This window comes from Psittacula echo, assembly GCF_963264785.1.
Source record: "Psittacula echo genome assembly, chromosome: 5".
NCBI lineage: Eukaryota > Metazoa > Chordata > Aves > Psittaciformes > Psittacidae > Psittacula > Psittacula echo.
Window position 1 is genome coordinate 5,129,719 of NC_137739.1, and position 24,576 is coordinate 5,154,294.

General features: G+C 40.5%; 1 protein-coding gene across 3 annotated transcripts in view; it reads left to right on the forward strand.

The window, feature by feature from the left end:
* Positions 1 to 24,576, forward strand: part of MAD1L1 (mitotic arrest deficient 1 like 1) — a 296,765-nt gene that overhangs the window by 27,097 nt on the left and 245,092 nt on the right. For all 3 annotated transcript variants that reach the window (XM_080617371.1, XM_080617370.1, XM_080617372.1), the window contains exon 10: positions 12,272 to 12,358. In XM_080617371.1, the coding sequence (XP_080473497.1) occupies positions 12,272 to 12,358 (87 nt within the window). The remainder of the gene's footprint in view (positions 1 to 12,271; positions 12,359 to 24,576) is intronic.

Below are 24,576 nucleotides of genomic sequence, written 5' to 3' on the forward strand. Positions count from 1 at the left end.
CTGTGCAAACAGTAAATCCTAAGCATGTGCCAAATGTTCTCTAAGCATCTGCATTTGCAAAGTAACTCTGAGCAGGGGGATTTGTTTTCCGTATGCCTTTGTGGTTTTGCTTTAATCCTGTCTTTGCAAAGGTTAAGTATGGAACACAATGGATGGAGGTATTGAGTTCTACAAGGAATGCATTATTCTGGCACTGTTTCTTTGAGATGCTTCTGAAGTGGAGGGTTTTATGAGGGGAGCTGTGGATCAGCAGAGGAAGGAGGCTTGAGCTGAGTCTGGAGAAGGCTTTTAGCTGGCAAAGGCTCAGATTATTCAACAGAATGGTTGAAGTAAATAAAATATTTTCTTGGTAGCATAGCAGGAAAACTTGAGAATTCAGAATTAGGATGAAAGGAACTGAAGTAGCTCTGCACGAGTGACTTTGAATCGTTTTGTGATTTAATGGCTGTGGCTTTCATTTGTGCTTGCTCACTGAAACTGTTGTCCAAAGTAGATCTCTTTAGCATCAAAGTTATTCATACAATAAGTGTTATATAGGACTGTCATTTACACTTAAGTTATAAATGCTTGGCACTATCTCCACAATCAAGCTCTAGTGGAATCTGAGGAGTTAGGAATGTCAGATGCGTCTTTTTCTCAAGTGTGGAGCTGTTGTACTGCAGTCACAGCAGCAGTAAGCAGAATCAGGAAGCTGCAAGATCTCCAGTGGGGGTAGACATGGTGAAGACTTCTAGAAGGTTGTTTTTTGATTTGTTTATTGTTGTCTGGTTGGTTTTGTACTGTCTGTTCACCAAAGAAAAAGTAACTGGTGGTGGGTAGGCCTATATGCTCTATTGTGCAATGTGATGAAATAAGATCTTGAAGATAAATGTGCATGCAAGGAAGGATGCAAAAGTGGTGTGAAACAGGGATGTTTGTTTTAATGGAGAGATTAGAAGCTCCTTCTCTTCTGTGAATACGTTTCAAACTTTGGAACTTTGCCATCTCATTTCAGTAGTTCCTCCCCTGGCAGCTTCCATCATTCAAAGTGACCAAAGCATGATGACAGCAGTAAGCCAAGGTGGTGTCAAAGTGCTTGTGACACCAATCCAGTCCGTATCTTAATCCCAGTCACAGAAGCCTGTAGCAGTGAAACAGGGAAGTCGTAACTGCTCTTGGGTGCTCTGACCCCTGTGCCTGATGCAGGCACTGAACTCGTACCAGTTTTTGACAGCAGAAGGAGAACAGTAATTGCTGAACTGCCCCTATTTGTATCTTTAATATGATCACAGTGTCGCAGTGCCACTTTTCTATGAACAAGTCTCAAAGTTTGCTTCTATTTCCTTCTGACATTGTTTGTGGATAATGTTGATTGGGATTTGGCTTTCACAGGCAGGTTTATTAGATCTACTTACCTCTGACTGCTTTGGCATGCTCTAAGACTCAGTTATCTTCCCAGCCTTTGTTCTGAATGTTCATCGTTCTTGATGTCCAAACTTCTGGACTGTATAATCCAACTCTAGTTTTGGGAATGAGAGACTGAGGGGTTGGTTTCTTCTTTTTCTGTTTGGGGTGTATGGGGGATGTGTGGGAGGAAAGGAAGAACTTATTATTTCCATATGTGCTTATTGCCAAGGCTGAGGGCTACTGTTTTGTTCTCACGGTATGTCAAAGGACTTGGGTATAGCAGCCTTCCAATATCTGAAAGAGGGCCTACAAGGATGCTGGAGAGGGACTCTTCATCAGGGAGTGTAGTGATAGGACAAGGGGTGATGGGTTTAAACCTAAACTGGCGAAGTTCAGGTTAACTGTAAGGAAGAAGCTCTCTACTGTGAGGGTGGTGAGGCACTGGAACAGGTTGCCCAAAGGAGGGGCAAATGCTCCATCCCCTGGCAGTGTTCAAGGCCATGTTGGACAGAGCCTTGGGTGACATGGTTTAGTGTGATGTGTCCCTGCCCATGACAGGGGGATTGGAACTGGGTGATCTTAAGCTCCAACCCTATTCTATGATTCTGTGCTGTGAGGTGCTTTATATGTGCAGCTTACGACATTGGGATGTTAAGGGAAGAAAGCAGAGCTTCAAAATGAAGTGAGTTTGATGCGCTATGCCCTGGAGGCAGAGAGGTTCTGAGGGCTGGTGAGATTGGGATTTTGAGCTGCCTGTCTGTGGTACTGAGGCACCAGCACCAACCACAGCAACAATATGACGTTTTGGGCTCTTCTATTCTGACTTGTGTTATCTGGTTTGTACTGGGTCTACAATGTTGAGGTCATGCCATGTCTCATGTTTATTATTAGATGCCTGGAGCTGATGTGTTAATGGGCTTCCATAAAACTTTTAGTCTGAAATACTATTTGTCCTTCACTTTGAATAGTAAATTTTTAGAAACTTTAAAAAAGAAAGAAAAACTTTGAGAGAGAATGACTGCATTTGTGCAAAGTTCTGAATGCTTTTTTCAGCTAAACAGTTCAAAGAGCGCATCTCACTAATCAGAGGAATATTTCTGCGTCCCTGGGGTGGTCACAGTGTTTTAATTGGAACTCAGGCTTCTTTGAAGTCCTGTTTAAATCCTCCCTGAGCTGGGGGAGAGGAGGTTTGAAGGCAGCACTGTAAATCTGAAACGTCTTTGGGTTATTCACACGTGTCTGGGGACGAGTGTAATTCATTCTCCTGCAGCTAAGCTCACTTGCCAGCTTGTGGACAGCTGAGTGAGAAATGTGCTTCATTAAGTGGGGAGGCCTGAGACAGGCAGTAAGGGGTTAGAGATACTGAGCTCCTGTGCTGGTGGATTTGTTAAAACCAGTAACTGAACAACAGGCTCTGAATGGGAAATGAACTCGGTGGAAATGATGTGATGGCTAAATGAGAGGCTAGACTAAGCAAAAACCTAGGATTTAAACTCATGTTTTAGGATTAACTTATTAAGTATAGCACTCAAAAATAGTGTTGCATACTTACATTTGGGTGCTTTACAAGGTAAGAAACAAAAGATTTTGGGCATAGCTCTTGCAGCTGATGGCTTCAATCATCCTTTAAATCAATATAGACTTAATTTTACTTACATTGGATTTGAATTACAGAGGGTTTTTAGTGTTCCTATTCAGACTGGTTAAACTCTGTACCTCATATTCTAATCATAGAATCACAGAATGGTTTGGGTTGGAAAGGGCCTTCAGATCATCCAGTTCCAACCCCCTGCCATGGGCACGGACATCTCACTCTAGACCATGTTGCCCAAGCCTCTGTCCAACCTGGCCTTGAACACTGCCAGGGATGGAGCATTCACAACTTCCTTGGCCAGCCTATTCCAGCGCCTCACCACCCTCGTGGTAAAACAACTCCTTCCTTTATATCTCACCTGAACTTCCCCTGTTTAAGTCTTGCTTTGGTTTGGTTTCTGGCAAAACCCGGCCTTACCCTGAGTGTACTTACTGCATCCACCACGAATGAAGCCTCAGTGGTAGCCGATGCCTTTGTGCCATTTTAATATAAATAACTTGTAGGAATATGCAGCTACTGACAAGACAAGTATGTCCCTGAGGCATTTTCTACTTTATTTGTTCCACTATTAATTTTCTTGATAAATACAATCATTTATCAGCCATGTGTGTTCTGTCCATCAACAGGGTTTTTAACCTCCCCCATTTACTGAAACTAGGAGTTTTCTGCTCCTGTCAGAGGTGAGACGTGTGCTGTGGAAAGCTTTGAAATTATCTGTGCTTGAGTTTTATAGTTCTTAATTAAAGCAACAAGCTTAACTTCAATTTTCTGTCTGAAAGATATTGATATTACAGCTGAACACAGAAGCAGTTCTTTCTAAAACTCTCTTCATAAATTTACCTGTGACTGATGTTATTGGGTGATATTAGAAACCCAGTTAAAATGACTTGTACTGTAGATTACAGTTGCAGGTTAAAGTGGGCATTCCTGCCGTGAGATTGAAGAGGTATGTGATTGTAATCAGAAGTAAATAAGAATAATATATAGGCTGTTAAATCTACTTTTATATAAAATTACCTGAAAATATGGTCTACACTCTCAGAAGGACCTTTAGGCTGTCAGTAATAGTATTTCCTCTTGCTCAAGATTAGGGATTTTGTGTTACTGCTGGCTAATGCTTGCAGCTGATAAGAGCCTGGGAAAACAATGTGATCAATAAAGATGTTGAAACCAATACAATAATTTAGGGACATTAATGTTCTGCAAGTTTATCTCAGACAGGCTTCAAAAGAACAAGGCTATCAATGTAATGAGATCTGTAAAACAGCCAAAAATACATATCCTGTCAGTATCTTGTCTTGGTTACAGTGTTAGCTTCCTTTTTATCAGACAGAAGCTCTGCTTATCTATAAAAATGATGTCTCTGTGTTAGTGATTTCCATGTGAGTAGAAGTTATGCCAGAGGGGTGTGTTGGATACATGTGAGTTGTGGGGTTTTTTTAAGAACAGGGCATGGCAGAGTGTGCTGTGGTTGTTTTGAGTATGTCAAGCAGAAATAAGAGGTTCGGAGTCAGTACTTTTTGTTTTTTATTCCTTATTTGTGCTACAAATCATTGGCTCTTTTTGCCAAAACCCCAGTGAGTGGCAGCTGAATGGAGAGCTGAGGATGTTTTGCTCTGTACCAAGTGGTCAGCTGTAATGTGAAACAGCAGAGCAATTAAAGGCCATTCCTGTGGGTTAGCAGCAGTACAAATTGAACTTGTGTGGGGATGTATTTGTCGTTAGTAAGAGCTCAAGATAGTTTACTCTGTTTTCCTAGTTAATTCTGTTTCCCTTGCTCCTCACATACTTTCTCTGTGGTAGAACATCTTTTTCTGTTTAAAGCAAGGGTTTGTTTTGACTCTTGATGAACTCCAGTCTTGACAGTACCAAAACAAGCCTTTGAGAAATAGCAAACAGTTACTCATCAACACCAAACCCCAAAATGCTGACATGCTGGTGGATCTCTTGCAGTATAAGAAGCTTGACTTCTCACCAGCATTTTGAGAGCCAGACTGACAGTTCATGTGTCTCACCCGTGAAGCCCCCTCATTGCTTTTTCCATGTGCCTGATGTTACCTGTCTTGTTGAGCGTAGCACTATGAGCTCGATGAGAGCTTGAGGATATGTTTTAATGAGAAGACAGCAGAGGCACTTAACAGCCTCTTGTTGAAAGAGGGAAGCTGGTTCAGGCCTTCAGTGACAGAAGATGAACTAAACTACCCCACTGACTGCCACTTCAGTTGCCACAAGCAATTAGATTTGCTCCCCTGCTCTCACTGAACTGCACCCAGAAACAAGAAGCCTAGAAGCCTACAATGATGACTTGGGTGAGCTGGATCCCTTTTGGTAAGGCAGTGTCACAAGCTCAGCCATGTGCTCTTAGCACTTTTCCCATCAAACTATAGAAAATTGCTTTTGTTTCATGATGAACTCTGAAAGTTCTAAATTACACATCATGTGATTCAGTTTGCAGTGACCTGACTTCTGGGAGAAGACTAAAATAAGTAAATAAAGAAAGAAATCTGATTTTTGTTTAATCTTCCAAATCAGCAGGTTTGACACTAGTATGTATACATTCCCTCTCCTTGGTCTATTAAAGCCTTTCACTTGTAAGGATACATTCAGCTATGCATTGTATGTGCTTATGGCGTTCCAGTGGTTTGTCCTATGCTTGCTGTTAGAGCAGCGGTAAGGATGAGAAAGGAGTCTGATGTGTTGAATGACAGCCAAATAATTAGTGTTTTTCAAAAGTAAGATTAATTTTCTCTTGCTGAGCTCTTAAATACATCTTTAAAGTAGAAATGAAACTTGAAAGATCAGTTCTTATGACGCCATATTGTTAAATTTGGGAGGAAAATTACTTTCTTCATTTCAAATCCCATAATCTATTGACTGGAGTCTAAGATGGTTTTCTTCCTTTTTTTTTCCTCCCAACTTCAAATTCTGACTTGATTGGATTAATTGCTAATTTTGCTTTAAGAGACATACCAATTGTCTTTAGAATTGTCAAGACACTTGTTTGTAAGAAAGCATTTTAAGTGTTTATAAGTTGTTGTTCTGCTTCAAGTGCTTAATGGGGACGTTTGCTTTGATAGAGAGCAATTGGATTTGTTGATTCTATATACACAAATATGAGGTTTCCCTCCTAAATGAAGGGAACCTCAAGAGCTGAGATTGCTTATTGCTTTCAGTTTACTCTTCAGGTTTCCTCCCTTCACTGTACATAAAACATTAAGTGTGCAGCTATTGGAGAAGCAGTCTAAGGTATGCCTAAAGTTTGCTTTTCTGACAGCACTTAGCACCTTCCTTTGCATGAATAAAGGTGATTGCTCTTTAAAACCTTTTAAAGTGTTATGAAACACTAAATATGTCCTATTTGCATAGGAAATGTTGGCAATCTATTTTTGTGAACAATGTGTGTAGCAGGTTCCTTATGATATGGTTTAGTTAATGTAGTCAGCAATAGAAAACAAGATGTAAGCACGTAGACATTAACAAATAGGTGTAACTACCTGCACTGGATGTTGGAGGGGCTTTTTCTTGCCAGAGAAGTCCTGTTGTGAGACTTGATTCTCAGAACTTCCAAGGCTGGATTTTAGTGGCAGTCTTTTCCTCTAGCCTGGCAAAGGGTAGCTAAGGTTTGCTCCCAGGGAGGTGATGCATATTTTGAGGGGAAAAGGATGGGATGCAAGTTGCATTTTCTGATACAAACTTTTGGGTTAATATGAGCAAATTAAACTGAAGAACTCCATGTTGCTGTATCTTGGGAAGCCTCTATGTGCTGTTGTGATTACTGCCATTTGCTGTCTTGAAGGGCAGGTTGTCACTGGAACTGAGCTGCTTTTGGGCTTGCTGGTGAAGTATAAGAAGTAAGTGGGAGTCCTGTAAACCAGAGATAGAGGAGTTAAAGTAGAGCTCAAATACACAAAAAGGATGTTTGGGAGACTCACTTCAAAGACCCAGGAAGAGACTATTACAGACATCCCACAGCCTTTCTAATCACACAGAAATATTTAAAACAACTAAAATGCCTTTCCAGAAGTCTTCTGTTGTTGTCATGTTATCAGGTTGTGTTTGTTCTTCAGATGCTGTTGTTTTCCTGCCTAGGAAAAAGATTTTCTGTTTTTAAAGAAGAATTTAATGTCCTTCTTGGAGTGAAGAACTTAAAAATCTTCTTGTGTTTCTTGTACATAATACAAGTAAGGAACAAAATCTGGCTTTTATACTTTTAGGAGACTGCCTCTGAAAACCAAATCAAACTAAAACACAACAAAAAACCCCACCAAATGCAAAATAAAAGAGATATTTTTCTTGGAGTGAAGAGAAAGAAGTAGATTTGCCCTCCCTTTCTCTGCCTGATTCTCTTAACAAACCCTTTACTAAAGATGTCTCTATTTGGTCTTTGTCAGTTAAATATACTTAAGTGTAAATGAGTTTCTGGATCCAGCTAAAATGCTGTGCCACAACTCAGAATGTTCAATTTCAATTTAATAGGACTTAGTTGAGACAACCAAATCTGTGTCATCGTGTACTCATACTCAGTTAATACTGTAGATAGAAGTATTAATCCAACAGGCTTCCAAAAACTTTGTACCATAAATGTGTTATTAATTTGGTAGTTTCAAGCAAATTTAACTTTTAAAAGAAGCACTGAAGAACTCAGTCCTCCAAAGTGTTGACCAAGTGCCTGGTTTTCTGTGTAGTTTTGCTTCTATCTTGTACTTCCACGATTTAATGTCAGATATGCAGCTACAACCAAACCTCTTGCTTTGCTGTGAATTTTGAAACACTTGATAGAAGCAGTGAGAAATTGCTTACTAATTCTAATAAATTATAAATTAAAAAATATTTCAGTTTTTACTTTAACATCTTCGTCTGCTTACTGAGTTTTGGCTTAATGGTACTTCAGCAGCTAATTCTCAGTGTGTAACTGTGGTAGTTGATACCGAAACGATAATGGAACCTGAACCAAGACAGTTCAACAGAGCTTTCTGCAAATGCCTGTGAAATGTCAGCTGTGTGCATTAAAAAACCCTCAAGGCATAAAATACTGTGTAAACCTTTTCCCTTCTTAAAAAAGAGTACCGGGGCTGCCTGAAAGTCACTGAATGACTTGGATGGGCATCCCATTAAGTCAATTTTTCACTTCATTTAAACAATTTTAGGCTTCTATCATTCTCAAATTGCTTCTTTTCAAATTATCTGCACTTCAAAGGAAGTCAAAATGCTCTGGTTAACAGCAGTTTTGTTGTTCTCCTGCCTTGCTGTGCTGCTAAACTATGCTGGACTAATTTGCAACTTGAGGGCAAAAAACCCCTTGTTTCCCAATTAGGCTTAAATTCTCCTGGTTTGGTTAGTTTTAAGTTTTTCTTCAGTGTTACTGCAGAAGGAAGTGTGGTCTTGGGATGGGTTGGTGCACAGAGGAAGAACATATGGCTTTTGGCTTCTTGTGCCTTACCCAGGAAATGAAGTCAGGGATTTAATCTGCACCTGCAGTTTGGAAGCCACTTTGTCATTTGTTCTGCACGTTATCTTTATAATGGCATAGCATGTAATTCGGTTTTAATAACGTACTGCTCTTGAATCGTACTGTGAAGTGTTTCATTTACAGGATTTTGCATGGCTTATGCAAACTTAACTGTGGGGGTTTTTCATAGTTCATGGTCTCCAATGTTATACTGAATCATAGAATCATGCTGTAGTTTGGGTTGGAAGGGATGTTAAAGCTCATCTAGTTCCATGGGCAAGAGCACCTTCCACTAGACCAGGTTGCTCCAAGCCCTGTCCAACCTGGCCTTGAACACTGCCAGGGATGGGGCATGGGGAAGGAAGGCGTCTGTGGGTTTGCAGGGCAAGCACAGTACACAAAGCAGCAGCTTTTTAGACAGGTATGTTTATGTAAGGATAGAGTTTCAAACTTCCCTCAAGTAGCTGTGGTGATTCAAGTAGTGGTAAGATATATTGTCATACAGATTCTCCTGAAGCAGACTGCTTTGCTTTTTCATACTGGCTTTGACAGCAAGTCTTCCATGGGGAAAGAACAGAGCTTTATGTGTGTGTTGGGGTGCTGCCATTTCTTTCTTTATGCAGCATTGTTCTCAGAAACTTGTGAAACAGGAGTGTATTACAGTGATGAGGGGTGCTTGGTGCTTGCAGTGCTTTGGAGTTGATCAGTTCTCTTCAAACGGAAAGCTTGTCTGCTTTAATTTCATTGTGCAAGCAGTGTCATTCCTTTACTTGAACTATGTTAAACTGGCTTTTGCCAAATCGTCTGTGATCAGGACAGGATGTAGACCTCATAAATAGGCTTTGAAACCTCTCAGTAAAGATATTTAACAGCAGGGTGCATGCAAGAGGTGTCTTTGATCACTTGTTATGATTTAGTTTTACAGAAAGTGAACTCTTCTTTAGAGGGGGTGAATAGGCTTTGACTTTATTTTCTGTTCTATATCTGTGCTGCTCCACTTTTTTTAAAGAGAATAGTTTCTAATGGCAATGAAACATCCTCCAGAACTAAGTATAAACCTGAAGCTGCCAATTGCTGGAACTGAGATTGGAAGCTGCTCGTTGATTTGAATTGCTGAACAGATGAGGATGGGTTTTTCATTGGAAATCTGTCAGTAGCTGTCATTACTACGAATCTGTGGCTTTTAGAATCCCCTCTTTTTCCTATTGGATTAATTTCAGTTCTCTGTCTCAGTCCTAGTACCTTATGGTAGGAATTTCTGAGAAAATGAGAAAAAAAAATCAAGGCAAATATACTTTTTTTTTTCCCTGCCCCATTTAAGAAGTACCTGTGCAATTATTTCATTGACCAAACGCTTCATTTTCATATTTCAGGGACCAAACACTGGGGTTGGGGACTGGCACTCCACATGGCCAGAGAGATGCCTGATGCTAACTATCCTTGTGGTAAATCTGCTATATTGGGTGCATTATGAGAGGCTTAGAATGGCATTTTGCAGAGCCTTATTGACTTGGCATTAAATTTCACAGAGATTGTCTATACTGAAATTGGTGTGTCTGCTTACAGCTGCTTTTTGCCAAGCAGACTGAGCATACCCCATCCATTTCTGTCTGATGTTTTCTGGTTTTTAGCTTCTGATTACTCCAGTAAGTGAAGGAGGATGAAGTGGAAAGGTTAACATAGGGCTTTTCCTCATCAGAACTAATACAAAGTTGCCTTTATCCTTATGTTCTCCTTCCCTTATGTCTAGATTTTTCTAGTTAGAAACTACTGTGAAAGAGGACATCTGTTTCCTTAATTTATGGAAAAAATCTTGAGTCAGAGGTCTTCTTCCTGCAGATAGAACCAATGTTGAAATCAGATTGTAGCTTTATAGACTGCTCTTCTAGGTGTTTTGCTGTTCATTCCCCCCGCTGCAGACAACATGGAGCATGAGAAACCAACAGCCTTCCATTTTCTGGCATATGTTACCATTTAATTCTCCGTATATGTACTAGTAGAAAGACCCCGAGTCCTCCCAGCTTGGAAAACAAAGTTAGACCGGTGTTAGATTTGAGCTCTTCAGAGCTGAGATTCCAAGAATCCAGTGTTGTTTTTCCCATGCTCTTGGGTTATGTGGAGACGTGGCTTGCATCAGGCTGGGTTGAATTAGTTTTTCACTGTTGCTCTAATGCTCATCCATCAAGTAGCCCTGCTTACATTAAAAATCCCTTCAGGCTCAGCTTCAGGAGTTTGAAGTGTGTTATCTAGTACTGCAACATACATGAAAACCCAGGTGTTGGCTTAAAATTGTCCAGTGTCTGTTACCAGAATGTGAAGTTTAGACAAGTCATCTTCAGGTTGGTCTCTTGGTTTCTTCGCATAGTTTCCTTGGCCATCAAGTTGATGTCTTTGAAGGATAAGGTTTCATCCTGTTCTGACAGGTATCTGACTGCTGCAGTGTGTGTCTCCATTGCCTGAGGGGAGACCACATCCATCTGTTTTATAATATATATAGACTGTTAAAACTTACATGTAACACAAGTGGGTATTAGAGGCTTCAAAATTTGCTGAGGAAGGCTACCAATGTGCAGTTCTGGGAGCAAAACCAAGGAACCTCTGAACTTGGATTTCCAGAATTGAACCCTGACTGTCTGCATGAGGTCAGTGTTTAACAGATTTTTCACCTGGCTGGAAGTGACAAAGAGGAAAAAGTGATGGCTTTCTGTAAGTGTGTATTTGGCTGAAAAGTGGCATCATCACAGAAATATCGTCTTTAGTCCTACGTTTAGTCAGAATCCTAATGGTCAAGCTGGAGGCACATCTACCTGTTCAGCTTTTGGAGTGGCAGGAGCCTTGTTGCAGGGTTGCATTTGAATACTGTAAATCTGATCAGGCTTAATTTCATCTACCAGCAACAGTAGATGACTTGCATCTTGGGGGATGTGACAGAATGAGTTTCTACAGATTTCACTCCTGCAAAACTTGCTTGATCCCGATTCCACTAGCTTTCAGAATTTGTCATTGGATTTGATGGAAAAGCGAACTCATTCCTGACAACTGCAGAGCTGTTGCTAGCTCATCTGTAGCAATCTTTGATCTCTTTGACAAGAAAAGGTTATCAGAGTGGGATCTGAAATGTTACCGACAGCTGATAGATTATTACTGATGTTTTTCCCCCCATGGCTCTGGAGTCATGGCTTATATGAAGGCCTCTGAACTCAGCATGTTGGTAATTGTGTGGGAACACTGCTTTGAGTCACCTGGGGTGTAGCTGAACCTCTCTACTGTCAGAAGGTGTTCAGCAGTAGCCAGAGTTGTTGAATTGTGCAGTATGTATGTACATTTCCTCCTTTTCTTACCCTGTTGGTAATCCTGTAATCATGTTCCACTGAGACTCTGTAGTTGAACAGCAATTAGAGTAACTGTGGGTGTGCTCACCCAGTGTGTTTGTGCTGAGCACTAGGATGGGGAGGAGGAGATGAACACTCATTTGTATGTGTGTTTAAAAACTATATGTGTTCAAGTGATAAGCTGTCTATTCATCTGCTATGAATGTTTGTGCAGGCTGCTTGCTTTGTAGATTTGGTCTTGCTGCCTCTGGCTTTAAGAGTTGGTTTATGGGTTGAAGTGCACAGTAGTGAGATGATGTGACTTGGATGGTGATTAGAGCAATGGCTTTAAAATTTAAGCAGGCTTTTACTTAAGCAGGGTGCAACTGTTGCTTTGAGGGGCTGCAGCAACTTTGGGCTGATGAAATTGCCTTGTCTGCTTTTGGTGAAACCTCTTTGTGGTTATGTATGGAACACAGGTTTTTCAACCCATGATTTATTAAAAGTTTCTATTTTGCTTTAATTGTGTAGGACACCGGATGATCTCTCCAGGCAAATCGTGGCCCTGCAGCAAAGGGAACTTGTGCTGAAAGAGCAGAACTCTACCATCACAAGCAGGTGAGTGATACCAATAACGGATGCTGCTAGCAAAACACTGCTATATTAAAGCATATAGAAAGAAAACTAGGACTGCAAACTGAGAGAACTGCTCTTTAGATTTCGTTGCTGTTCTGTGCAGCCCTCTATGCTATCTTCTATTCTGTCTCATGTTGATGAAGATTTTATTGCTTACTTAAGTCCTTGCAGGAAGGAAAAGATGAAGAACTGTGGGTGGATGCAGTGAAGAGTTTATCCAGCTTGATTTTATGAGCTAAAGTGTTCACCATAAGGGGAAGTGAGCTGCTTTCCCAGACCACTTCATCTTGAAAGGGAATGTCAAAGCAAAATGTGCAAAGTAGCCATCTGTATATGGATAGGGGAGTAAGAGGTCTGAGAACTGTGGTTTGACTACCTAAAGGACCAGTTTGTGTAGATGGTGGTGGAAAAGTCTGCTTGCAGTTTTGGTGGCAGAGTACTAGTAGGCTTTGGGAGGAGCAGTCTGTTTATAGGGGGAGATCTGTATTTGAAGCTAGAGGCTGTTTAAGCCTTTGCCCTGTTGGAGAAGTATTTGATAGGGGAAATGCTGGAGCTTAACTTTCCATACTGCACTGGATGCTCGTAGCATTTCTTAACATGGTTCTGTAGAGTGCCAGGAAGTGCTTCTCATTCTTGGTGCACATACTCTTGCTTCCCACACTGGTTTTATTTCCTCACATTAGGATCCTATTGTCTGTTCCTGTTTAAAACAGTAGCTCTCTATTAAAAAGGCTCTTAGACTGTTTGCCTTGCCAGGCTGTTCACTGACTTGTGTGAGCAACAGAAGTGTGGAGAATTTGGTGTAAATGTGTTGAATGTAAATCAGTCAACTACTAAGTAACTGAGTGCTGGACAAGCACTCTTGGTTTGTCTTGGGCTGCATGTGCTAATGTCTCTTGAGGTATGTGGTAGATCTTGGTTCAGGAGGTGATCATGGTCTGGGCTTTGCCTTACTAGTAATGAACAGGATTCAAGCTGGGTCTTAAAAGCTTTGTGTGTGCTGCTGCTCTTAATGAAACTGTTTAGTCAGCTGCAAAATTGTTTGAGCTAAGTGTAAATTCCTGTGAGTACAGCCAGCCAAATTGTCCTGTGGTTTCTGCTAAGAACTTTAAAAGGGTGAAAAATACCTCACCAGTACAAAAAAGACATTTCATATATTAAAAATAAACCAAGCAAACCCTCAAAGCCACAGTTGATGAAATGATCAAATGAAGGAATGATAGTTATGCTTGAGTTCCTGATTTATATTTGGTTTTAGGCTGCTTCTCACAGCCTGTCAGAGAAATGCTTTCTCTAAATGTATTAATGGCCAAAGGGAATCATCTGTTGCAAAAGCTGCCTTTTGGTAGTGCCTGTTCGTGCTGGATGTAATTGTGCCAATTTAGTTGAAAAATAAAAACATGATTAAGATTACTTTTTGATTCAAAGTGAAATGTGCTGTAAAGTTCCTTCAATTAAAGTTCTTGCATTTTCTTGATGCAGCGCTGTGTGTAATTTCTGAAACTGATAATTTCAGCTCTCTCCTGTCACATACCTTATTCTGTCTGAAAATGGAGGCAATAAGATACATTTTTAAAAGCCTTTCATTACAGATGATTTGAGAGTTCCCAAGGGAAGGTCTTTGGGAATAAAACCTTGTTAAAGAAGCAAATCTAATTTTCTCTTTTCCCTGAATCTTTTCCAGATTTAGCTGATGGTCTTTTATTTGTTTCATAATTGTGGTCAGAATGGTCTGTGTATTACAGTAACTTAATACGTGATCACGACTCCCTCTAGTGATGGAGCCCAGCGCTTATTCAGCTTTCTATTGTTACTTGCAACCACAAGTTCTTTTGGCCTTAGTTGAAATGTGTCTTCAGTACTGATAGCACTATGTTTGATTTATGAAGTTGCTGGTTGTGTGTGTATAGAGCAATGTACAGAAAAAAGACAAAATATTTTTTGCCCACCCGAAGAAGCTTTAATTTTCTCCATTAAAATTAATGGTTTGGTAGATGCTTAAGAAAACTTCCTCAGTTGTCATCTGAATTTAGTTTTATAGCAGTGGAGAATCACAGACAGTCCTGGCTTACCTGTGCAAAATTCAGTGTAGCAGAAGAGGTTTGAGTGTTGTATTAAACGTTCCCTAAATGGCTGGTATTGAGTCTTTGTACACTGCATGTGTGTCTGGTTGTTACTAAACTCTTAAACACAGGCAGAAGGATGCCTGGAAGGGGTTTTTGTAACCTGATTATTCTTTCAGTCCTTTCACTGTAGTCTTCTAGGTTTTTATTCGCACTGATGGTACCTTGCCCTCATTGCTTAGTGAGTGTGGTAGACACTTGCCAGCTCCTGTTTGTGTTGCAAGGTGATAAATAGTCACCAGTTTCTTTTTGGTGAAAGGAGACGCTTGGTAGTGAAGCAGGAGCTAATTGCTATTGTAGCAGTCTATGAGCAGGACTCCAGAAAACAAGCCAGGCATGGACAAGGTATCACAAGGAAACAGTTTGCTTTGTAAGGTCTCTTCTGGAAAAAAACCTGGAGACAACTCTAGCCCAATTGCTTTTCAGTGTCCTTTAGTTTATCTAGAATGGAAAGTTTTGCTGTTATGGTTTTAACCCCAGCTGGCAACTCAGACCCTCACAGTCACTTGCTCGCTGCCTCTTGTGGATGGGGAGAGAATGGGAAGGATAAAAGTAAGAAAACACATGGGTTGAGATAAAGACAGTTCTGTAAGTAAGGCAAAAGCTGCACACACAAGCAAAGTAACACAAGGAATTAATTTGCCACTTCCCATGGTCTGGCAGGTGTTCAGCCATCTCCAACATAGCAGGGGATCCATCATAGGTAACAGTCACTTGGAAGGACAAACACCATCACTCTGAATGTTCTCCCTTCCTCCTCCTTCCCCCAGCTCTATATGCTGAGCATGATGCCATCTGGTATGGAATATCTCTTGGCTTAGTTGGGGTCAGCTGTCCTGGCTGTGTCCCCTCCCAGCTCCTTGTGTACTCCCAGCCAACTCACTGATGGGGTGAGGAGCAGAAAAGTCCTTGTTTCTGTGTAAGCACTGCTCAGTAGTCACTAAACATCCCTGTTTCTAGCACAGATTTGAAACACAGCCCCATACCAGCTACTGTGAAGAAAATTAACTCTACCCCAGCCAAACCCAGCACATATGGTATACAAACACACTGGTAACAACACTTTCCAAATGGCATATGGCTTAATTAAACAGACTAAATTTATTTTGTCTCATTTTTGCATTCTTGAACTGCTCTCCATTTATTACTGTTTATATTTTAGAGCCAGTGTTTCTGTTATTAAAAAGGCAATAGAGTTCATCACACCATAAAAAGGCTATACTGCTGCAAATGAGCCCCTGCATTGATATTCTATTCCCCCTGCCTGTGGCTTGGGGGATCTGAAGGGCAATCTGTGTTTTGTGTAACTCCCGCAATTGCTGGTGTCTCAAGACTTCCTAGAGATCAAATGGTAATGCATATCATATTTGCTGTACAGCTCAGATGGGATGCTTTTAGACACAGAACCACAGGACTGAATTTCCTGAACAGTGGGGTTAAATCAGTTTCTTTTAGCAGTGATTGTTTACATGTTGGAGTTGTGTAGGCTCCCTTGGAGTTTGCTATTTTTACTAGGAAGGAAAACCTTGTGGTGCTAGAATGGGAAGAGGAGACGCTCACTCTTCTACTGAGCACATAAGTAGCAACTCACTTCTCCTCTTTGCAACTTCAGGATTGCTGAGTAAAGTAGCTGAAAGTGCCATTAATAGTGTGAGATGGAATCTCACTGCTGTTTTGGAGTGTGTTGCTACAAGTTGTGTAAATAGAGTAAATTATACTTGCAGCAGTAACAGCAGGAAGTATTGTGGAGCTCTAACTGCAGAACAAAGATAACAACCCAGAGGTTTAAAAGCTCAAAAGAAGATTGCTTAGGGCCACCTTGATACTTGCTGTACCTGCTCTGCTTTTCAGGACAAGGTAATGAAAAAAGGGTGTTTAATTAGTGGCTGAGTTGAACCATGCAGCCGTTATTAGTGTAAGCACATTTTTCCCCCAGCAAATGGGTGCTGTGGAAGTGGTACTTGAAATCTACTTTTCCAGGAAGAGTTGATAGTTGTAGCTGGTAATATGGAAAGTTGGCCAAGCAGTTTGTAAGCTTTTGTCTGATGGAAAAATGATGTAGTAGTTACATTATTTTTTAAGAAAGAAAAGAGACATTTATTTTTCCAGAATCCTGTCTGCATATTTGCAGTCTCTGCAGGGATTTCCTACAACAATCCTGGCAAAGCATTCTGGAATTTGAAATGTAAGGGAAAACTTCCCCTCTGGTCAGTGTTGTTCTTTGAGATGGCTGAGCAGGAAGGAATGGTACTGCTTTTACAGTTTGATCTTTGCTTCAATTCTGAAAGATAGGCTATGAAAATAGACTGTTTTGATTACTTGCAGTCTCTCCCAAAGTGATCATTTGTTTTCTACTTTTGCTTTTGTTATCTAAGGCTAATATTGACTTTGGACCATTGAGGTGTCTTCTAGGAAGTCAAATAGAAGGAAACAAGTAAAGTTAGTACTGAGCAGGATGAAGACACAAAGAAAAATGGAAGAGCAATAAATCTTTGGTTCTGGTGTTGGAATCCTGGAGCTGATGGTTTATTCCCATCACCTAGTGTCAGAAACCCAGCCATGTGTTTTGACATACGGTTTCATATGTGAAAAGCGATAGAATACGTTTGAGGAAATATTTGCCTTCTTCAAGTGCTCACAGAGCTCTGTTAAGAGACATGGTTGTTTACCACCATTATTCATATAAATCATGTAAAACTGATTTACCCAAAGAACTTGCTGTGTGTGTTGTTGCTTAAAAATGAAATCAACTAAAGCATTGAAGCCTGGGAATGTAGATTGCAAACTGAACACAAAATGCTTTTGAATTGGGCAGCAGGGATTTGATTTAATAAAAACCCCAATGAATGAGTGATGATAAGCTCAGAACCATACATCCCCATAAGTGCTGTTAGCTTGGAAGTGGTGTAAACCTATTGCCCATCTTCTCTTTTCCTTGGATGTCCCAAGGAGTGCCAGTCATAAATTTAAATAGACCCTGTCAGACTTGCCTGTATCTTCTGGAAAGTTGGACAGAAGTTTAATTACAGTGAAGTGCCTTTTATCTGACAGAGAGAAGTGCTACCTTTTTAATAGGCTTTATGAGTTAGTTTGTGATCAAAAGCAGCGCTTAATGTCTAATATAGGACAAGGTAGGGACTTTCTTTTTTCTTCTTCTGTTCATCTCTGTGGCATATTGCACCTTGATTTCTATTGGAGGGGTGTATGTACCTAATACCAGGCAAATGTTTATTCACAGTGCTTCAGGGTGATATTAACTGCTGACAGGTTCTGCATTCATTTATAGAGTAATATTATGAAGCAATGACTAGGAGGTGTTGCTTTTTTTAATTCTCCGAAAGAAGTCTTTCATGCATTTTTATACCAGGAGTAGCTGATAGGGTCCCATCAAGTGACCAATCTACTACAAATAGACATATTCAAATAGTAAGCTTCCAGAGCAACATCTGGTTGTTTGTGACTCTAATTGGGTAGATACAAAGCTGTTCTAGTTCTTTTTTATATCATGTACTTAGCCCTTAGCAGAAAATAGGAAGGCAAAAATAATTTAGTCAAGACATTGACTTATGCTTCCAATTCTAAAAACATGGGATTTTGCCCAGACCTTTACTTTTCATGATTGTGCCATTTTTAGTCTGATTTCCTGAGGAAGTGAGGCTTATTACAGTGCTTTGTGTGTGTATGTAGATGAGATTGCCTGTGCCTACCCCACACTGTTGAACTTGCTGGTTGTGTTCTGTCAAGTTTAGCAGATGGGAGAGGTCTCAAAAATAACAAATTCCAGCAAGTTTAAGGAAAGCAGGTCTCCATCTCCAGAAGAGACATCCTGTTGCTGCAGAGGTCATGTCCTGTTAGGCACTGGAGCTCTGCGAGCAAAAACACTCCTTTTAAATGTCACACTGGAAGGGAGCTGCAGATCATGCCTCCTTGGCCGCTGCTCATTCAGCTTTGAGACTGGCAGTGTAAGGGAGCACTGCTCTGGTTCCACAGGAGTTTCTGCTATACCATGTTTCCTAAAGGCTTGTATTATTTGATAGTACTGTGGTAATGTTGGTATTGTTTTTGTACTATTGGTATGAGAAATGGAAGTCTACTTGAGTCAATATTCATCTTGGGAGGGAGAAATTCATAGGTAACTAGGTTCTGGAGCTTATGAAACTAGCCTTTTTCTGTTAAAAAGAAAATATATAGCGAAAGCCTAAAGAAAAGCCTACAGGGAACAGACATAGCTGTAATTGTGCCATCTTTTCAGCCTGGAGCTCTGTACAAACTGTAGTGCAAAACCGGTAAAAATGATATTTGGTTTGTTACCTTGTATTTGACTGTGCTTCTTGGAAAACATTCAAGGCTAATCTGTGCAATGCCTCTGCTCAGTGCTCTAATCACTTCTAATGATGAACAAATTGTAGAAGCTATTTAACTCTGTTCTTAATACTATTTTTTCTTGCTCTATGATTGTGATTGACACTTAGCGTTCCTACTCCCATCCCTGATGTATGTGCATGTTGTTATAACCAGAATTAATGATAACTTTCATTTGTTAGCTTCCTCTGGAGACACTGATTCAGCATTCCCTTGGGTTGTCCAGGTAGCAGTGTGTGTTATTGGCCAGAAAACTATGTAAAGATGATCAGTGAATTTGATAGGAAGCACAGGCTGTTCCTGCTGGTATATTGTACAGCAGACATGGTGTTTCAGCATGGAGCTGCCGTGTGACAGTTAGGGAAGGAGCAGTCTGCCTAACATTTCATCTGTGCGTGACTCACACCTGCACTATGAATCTTTCACTTGTGTGAGACTAGAATTCCTAAAAATCCAAGGTGAAATAGTTGTATGTTAATACCAGGCCAAAGTTCCTGGAAACTGGAATGAGCATTTAGAATGAAGTAATTTGAAGTCAAAACTTAACTATTTTCATTATCCTTTTTAGCAGGGAGATGCTATGATCAAATTAATGATCTACATGAGGCTGATGGGCCAAAGGAAATGTCCCATGTCCAGGTTATATTTGTGATGTGAATACAAATACACAAATTATAATCTTAGCTAAGCAGGAGGCAGCAGCACAAGTAATATTCTGCTTTGAAACCAATAATATTTAAAACCATGAATTCAGCCTGTTGCCAAGCTTTGCATAGAGCTCTGGGAGTTGTAGAGTTTTTGGATTTCCATGCTTAGGCATTTCTCTTATTGCCTCTGCAATGGAGCAGTAAGCCTTGAAAGACTGTATATGAGCTGGAAAAAAGGAGGGCCCTTCAGTTTGGCAATATCTTTAGGATCAGTCTGGAAGTGATAAGGATGGTCCCGTGGTTAAGGTAGAAGAATATGGCCTGAGAAATCTGGAGTTAGTTTCTGGAGAAGCTTTGTGTTTGCTTGGCTTCAGCTGTATCACTTCATGCAGTGACTTGAGTTTCTCATATTCTCACCCAGAAGATGACATTAATGAGAATGAACATTGCTACATATCCTGTCTACTCTACACCTAATTATTTTAAAGGCAAATAAAACCCATTAATTCCTTTCTATATGTACCTGTTAAGACTTTTTCTTTTTTACTTTCCTTCTTTTCCAAAAGCAATCATACACGTTTCTTCACATATAGTATCTTAAAATGATAGTACTGACCATGGCTCTTGGACTGTCCCTTTGAAATGTTCTTTTAGTTGTCAGCAGTCAGACAAGGTTGTGTATAACGTTGTCTCTGAATCTGTAATGCTGGCACTGCAGTCCAGCTTTCCTAAGCAGGCATCACGAGCCAGAGGTGGCCTGGTGGCAGAATGGTGCTCATTTACTAGAATGCCTATTGTAGGTGCCATAATAACAGGGGTCTCAAACACTCTGGATTTTTCTATAGTACCGTCTATATTGTTCATTTTAATCATATGGTTTCCCAGTGCTGAGAGGGGAGTGGGGACATCCAGAACACACTGAGTCATTTTACCAAGGAAAGCATGTATTCTGTAGGGTCTTGTAACTGCTGTGAAGTGGTGTCAGTTCAAACACTGCATAGAATATGATCCTGTCTAAAAAGATAGATTGTCTTGGTGGGGATGTCTCCATCAGCTGATCATATCTACATGTAATCTGTGCTCAGCTCTTGAGCTAATTCCTTGCTTAACAGTTTCTCATCTGGATCACATCAACTTCAACTGTGTGACCTCTTCAGCCTGCAATGACTGGTATTTTATTTATGTGTTTTCATTTCAACACATATGCACATATGAATGTATAGACCATGGTGTCATATAGTAAATGGAGGAAATACTGTATGTATACAGCGTATGTAGCTATTGGTGGTAGGAGGGCATTTGTAGCTATAAATAGTTTCCTAATGCCAGTGTTTTATCATCTATACAAAAGACATATGGCTTGAAAAGTTGAATCAAAAAGTAAGCTGCCTTGTCTTTTTTAGCTGTGTAAGGCAGAAAAAAGCTTGTCATAAATTATAGTCAACCCCCCCACTAAAAAGCAGCTTTCTTTTGCTGCTCTGAAAGTTAAATGACTAATGTGCATAATTTATTTGAGCATCTGTGCTAAAAACTTGCATACCAAGTTTTAGTTCAATGTGATCAACAATGGCGAAAATTAGGATTTATCATGGAAATGCTGACGGATATGAACATGTGTAGGCTAAACCGGTGCCTGACAAACCTTCTTATTGTGCAATGCTAATGGTGAAACACATTTTTTTTCCTGCTGTAATTGCCTTTCCCCCCTCCTCGTCTGCTTAATTTTCTCCTTTTCAAACTCGGTGGGTTTAGCTGCTCTTCATATTCGGATTCCTGCTTTTTCTGGAGTCTGCAGAAAAGCTCTGAAGTTGCGCTTGTGATATTTCTAAGCATTAAGATAACCCTGAGCTCTCTGAGAGAGTACTGGGAGGAGGAGGATCAGCATCCCGAGCTGTAGCTGGTGCTCTGCAGTAGCGTGCTCCTAACAGAAGATGGTGCCGGCAGCATTGGCAGCTCCTCTGTCCTCCTTCCCCTCCTCCTCCACCTTCTCTGTCTCGCACAGGCACAGTGCTGTCACCAGGGTTATAAATTCTGGAGCCAATTAGCTAAAAACTCTTACAAGTGAAAGGAAAGAAACGAAAAGCTGCAGAACATCTTGACGTGAATATGCTTGTCTCAGAAACTTTTCTGTGGAGAGCTCAGATGTAGCCTTTTGCTATAGCTCTGGTGCAGCTTTGGGTGAAGCATCAGGATACTGCTTTTGAGGCATCTGGTTAAGGAAGGAGTAGCTGAAAGAGTCAAGCATGGGGAAACAAGGCAAGACCCTTTGTCAGTGTTTCCTCCTTCCTCCATCCTTGCCACAAGATTTCTTGTTGAAGGAAATGTATTGATTTTTATTCTATTCTTTTCAGATTCCAAAGTCAAACTGATCTTGGTTCTTGCATAGGCATCTGTCAAGACAGCAGTCATGTTTGCTGGCAGGAGTTGTGCAGCCATGCTCTGTTGCTAAGAAGAAAACCTGACAATTTCTCAGTGCAGTCCTTTTGTAGGAATGTATGACTCCATAGGGAAGGAGATGGGGTAGAGCTGGAGGTGGGTTAAGGAGGGGTTGTTGGCAACTGGTCCAGTTATTTTGTTGCCGGTGGCTTTTGTTTTTCTTTAGCCATACAAGGAAAAGCTGCAGTAGGATCTGACATTCAGAGGGCCCCTCTGGGGCTGGAGGCTTGGTCAGAAGGCTTAGGCATTGTACTCTGTTAGGGTTCAGCAACAGTGTGCTAGCAACATGCAATTTCCTTTCTGTTATATTTCATCTATTGGCTGTTTTCACATATTTTCAATATTTAAACCAATGTTCACATATTTGTCAGTTTTAAAACACATTCTCAATGGTAAAAGATGGAAATTGGTAAAATAACCCACAAAAACAGTCCCAATAAAAACCCAGAACACAACCTCCCAGTTTTCCTCTTATTCAAGCAACAAAAATCAAATTATTATGAGTGGAATAACTCCTGAAGAGGCATTCTGCTCCTCAGCCAGAAACAGCTTTTGAAATATTCATGGAAATAAACTAAAATGTGTCACTTTCTGGCTCTACAAATAAGGAATTAGCAGACCCAGCCCATGGCAGTTGCAGCACATGAAGTTCGAAGTATCTACAACTAATAAAAGAGGAGGGTGTGCTTTAAGAAAACACTGAGGTTCTTATACTGACAAACTAGCACATATCCATGGCTTATCCTAATGAAAACAGTCCTTCCTGTACCTTGCATTGGAGGTAACAGTTTTCACCAAGGCAATGCATTAATTGACTCTTAGAAATGAAATGTATCATTCATGTTGACTCATCTACTTCAACAGTAAGACTGAAGTAACTTCAGCTCTCTTTCTGGTAGCTTGGAGCGTGGAGCAGTGCTGCTTCCAACCCCTCCAGCTGAAACAGGCTGAATCCTGTGCCACGAAGGATGTAATTGCAGCACAGGTTGTCTGGCTGTGTCACACTCCCAATTTATTGAGTGAACTTGCTCCTCTGAGTCTTATGCCTTGGTTTTCATTCTACAAATCTTGCCCTGGTGTAAGGATTGGAGCTTGTTGAAGTCAGAGTGCATTTTGATGATTCACAGGAGAATCAGCAAAGCAAGGTTTGTAGGGAGAAGTAATACCTTTTATTAGACCAAATGATAGGATTAGCAGACAGACATGAGTTTGGGCACACAGCCAATGCTCAGATCTGATATAGAAGCAAAAGCCTTCAAGCTAAATGCAGGTTAAGAACAGTTGCCCTGAGTTTAACTTCATTAATCAACTAGACAATTTGAGAGAGAAGATAGTGGGCACATTTGGAATGGAGGAGGTATCAGACCGAAGAGATGTAAGGGGTGTCAGCACCTGAGAGAGACTTGACCTGAATTGTTCTGATACATAACCATGGTTTTGATAAGACAACCAATTGGTAATATGACCTTTCTTCATATCATAGAATCATAGAACGATTTGGGTTGGAAGGGACTTTAAAGACCATCCAGTTCCAACCCCCCTGCCATGAGCAGGGACACCAGATAGACAGTGTACGTCGTGTTTTTGCTGGAGCCATATACCAGTAACTGCTGTGTTTCTCCGACTCACCACTGGTATGTCAGATTTACAATTAAGGAGCCAGAATTTCAATTTCATATTAACCAAAAATACTATTTTTTGTACTGTCAATGAAATCACTTTATCATATTGTTTGACTTATCTCCTCTGGGCACTCAGCTGGAGTAGCAAGTCTGAACCTGCCGGTACAATGACTCCTGAATGAGTTTTGCTTCATTTGCCCAACTGTGGTGTAGAATGATGTGTGTTCCCTGAGATACAGTAATTCTGCCTCTTGCACTGAGTGCTGTGAGCTGTGCTGATGCAGGGGAAGGCTAGCTGTAGGTACGCATGGGGTGGTGATGTTCATGGCAAAATCTGTTGTCAATTTTGAGTAGCCATTTGGACTTCATAGGGCAGCATAACGTGGTTTCTTTCTTTCTAATGTTTTTAAGCTGTTTAATAAAAGTGCACCTCTTTTGCATTACCTGTATCATTGTGTGCAGTGTAGTGCAGAGCCATGAGGAATAAGTAACTTGCCTGAGAGTAATATAATCTCTTTTTAACAGTGTATTTGTCAGATTTTTTTCTTTCCTGATTACATCTAAAAGGAAAAAAACCCCATACTGATAATAAGAACTGTGATTATAAAACCCAAGCAACAGTAAGATAACCTGGGGCAAAGTGCTGCCTAAAAATACTTGGTGTTTTTAAGCTAATTACATTTTATATTGCCAGTGACCTTTTGGAAACCTTTCATTTGCATGGATTGCAGATGCCTCCGAAGAAATGTCTTTATGCAAAGAGAAAATGCATTCCAGTCATCTCCTCAAACCCAGAGTGCAGGTCTGCTGTCTATGGAATGTGCCCTTTGTCAGAAGAGCTTTATAACGTGCTTGTTCTCAACTACAGGGAGAGCATCCAGGCTGTGTCACCTTACAAGGCTGCTTCTTAAAGGTGGGAGTTTGGGGTATCAACAGTGATTCAGGGACACTCTTGAACTTATAGAGGAAGTATTCATTAATAGTTAAAGGTAGAGGAGACTTGAAATTCA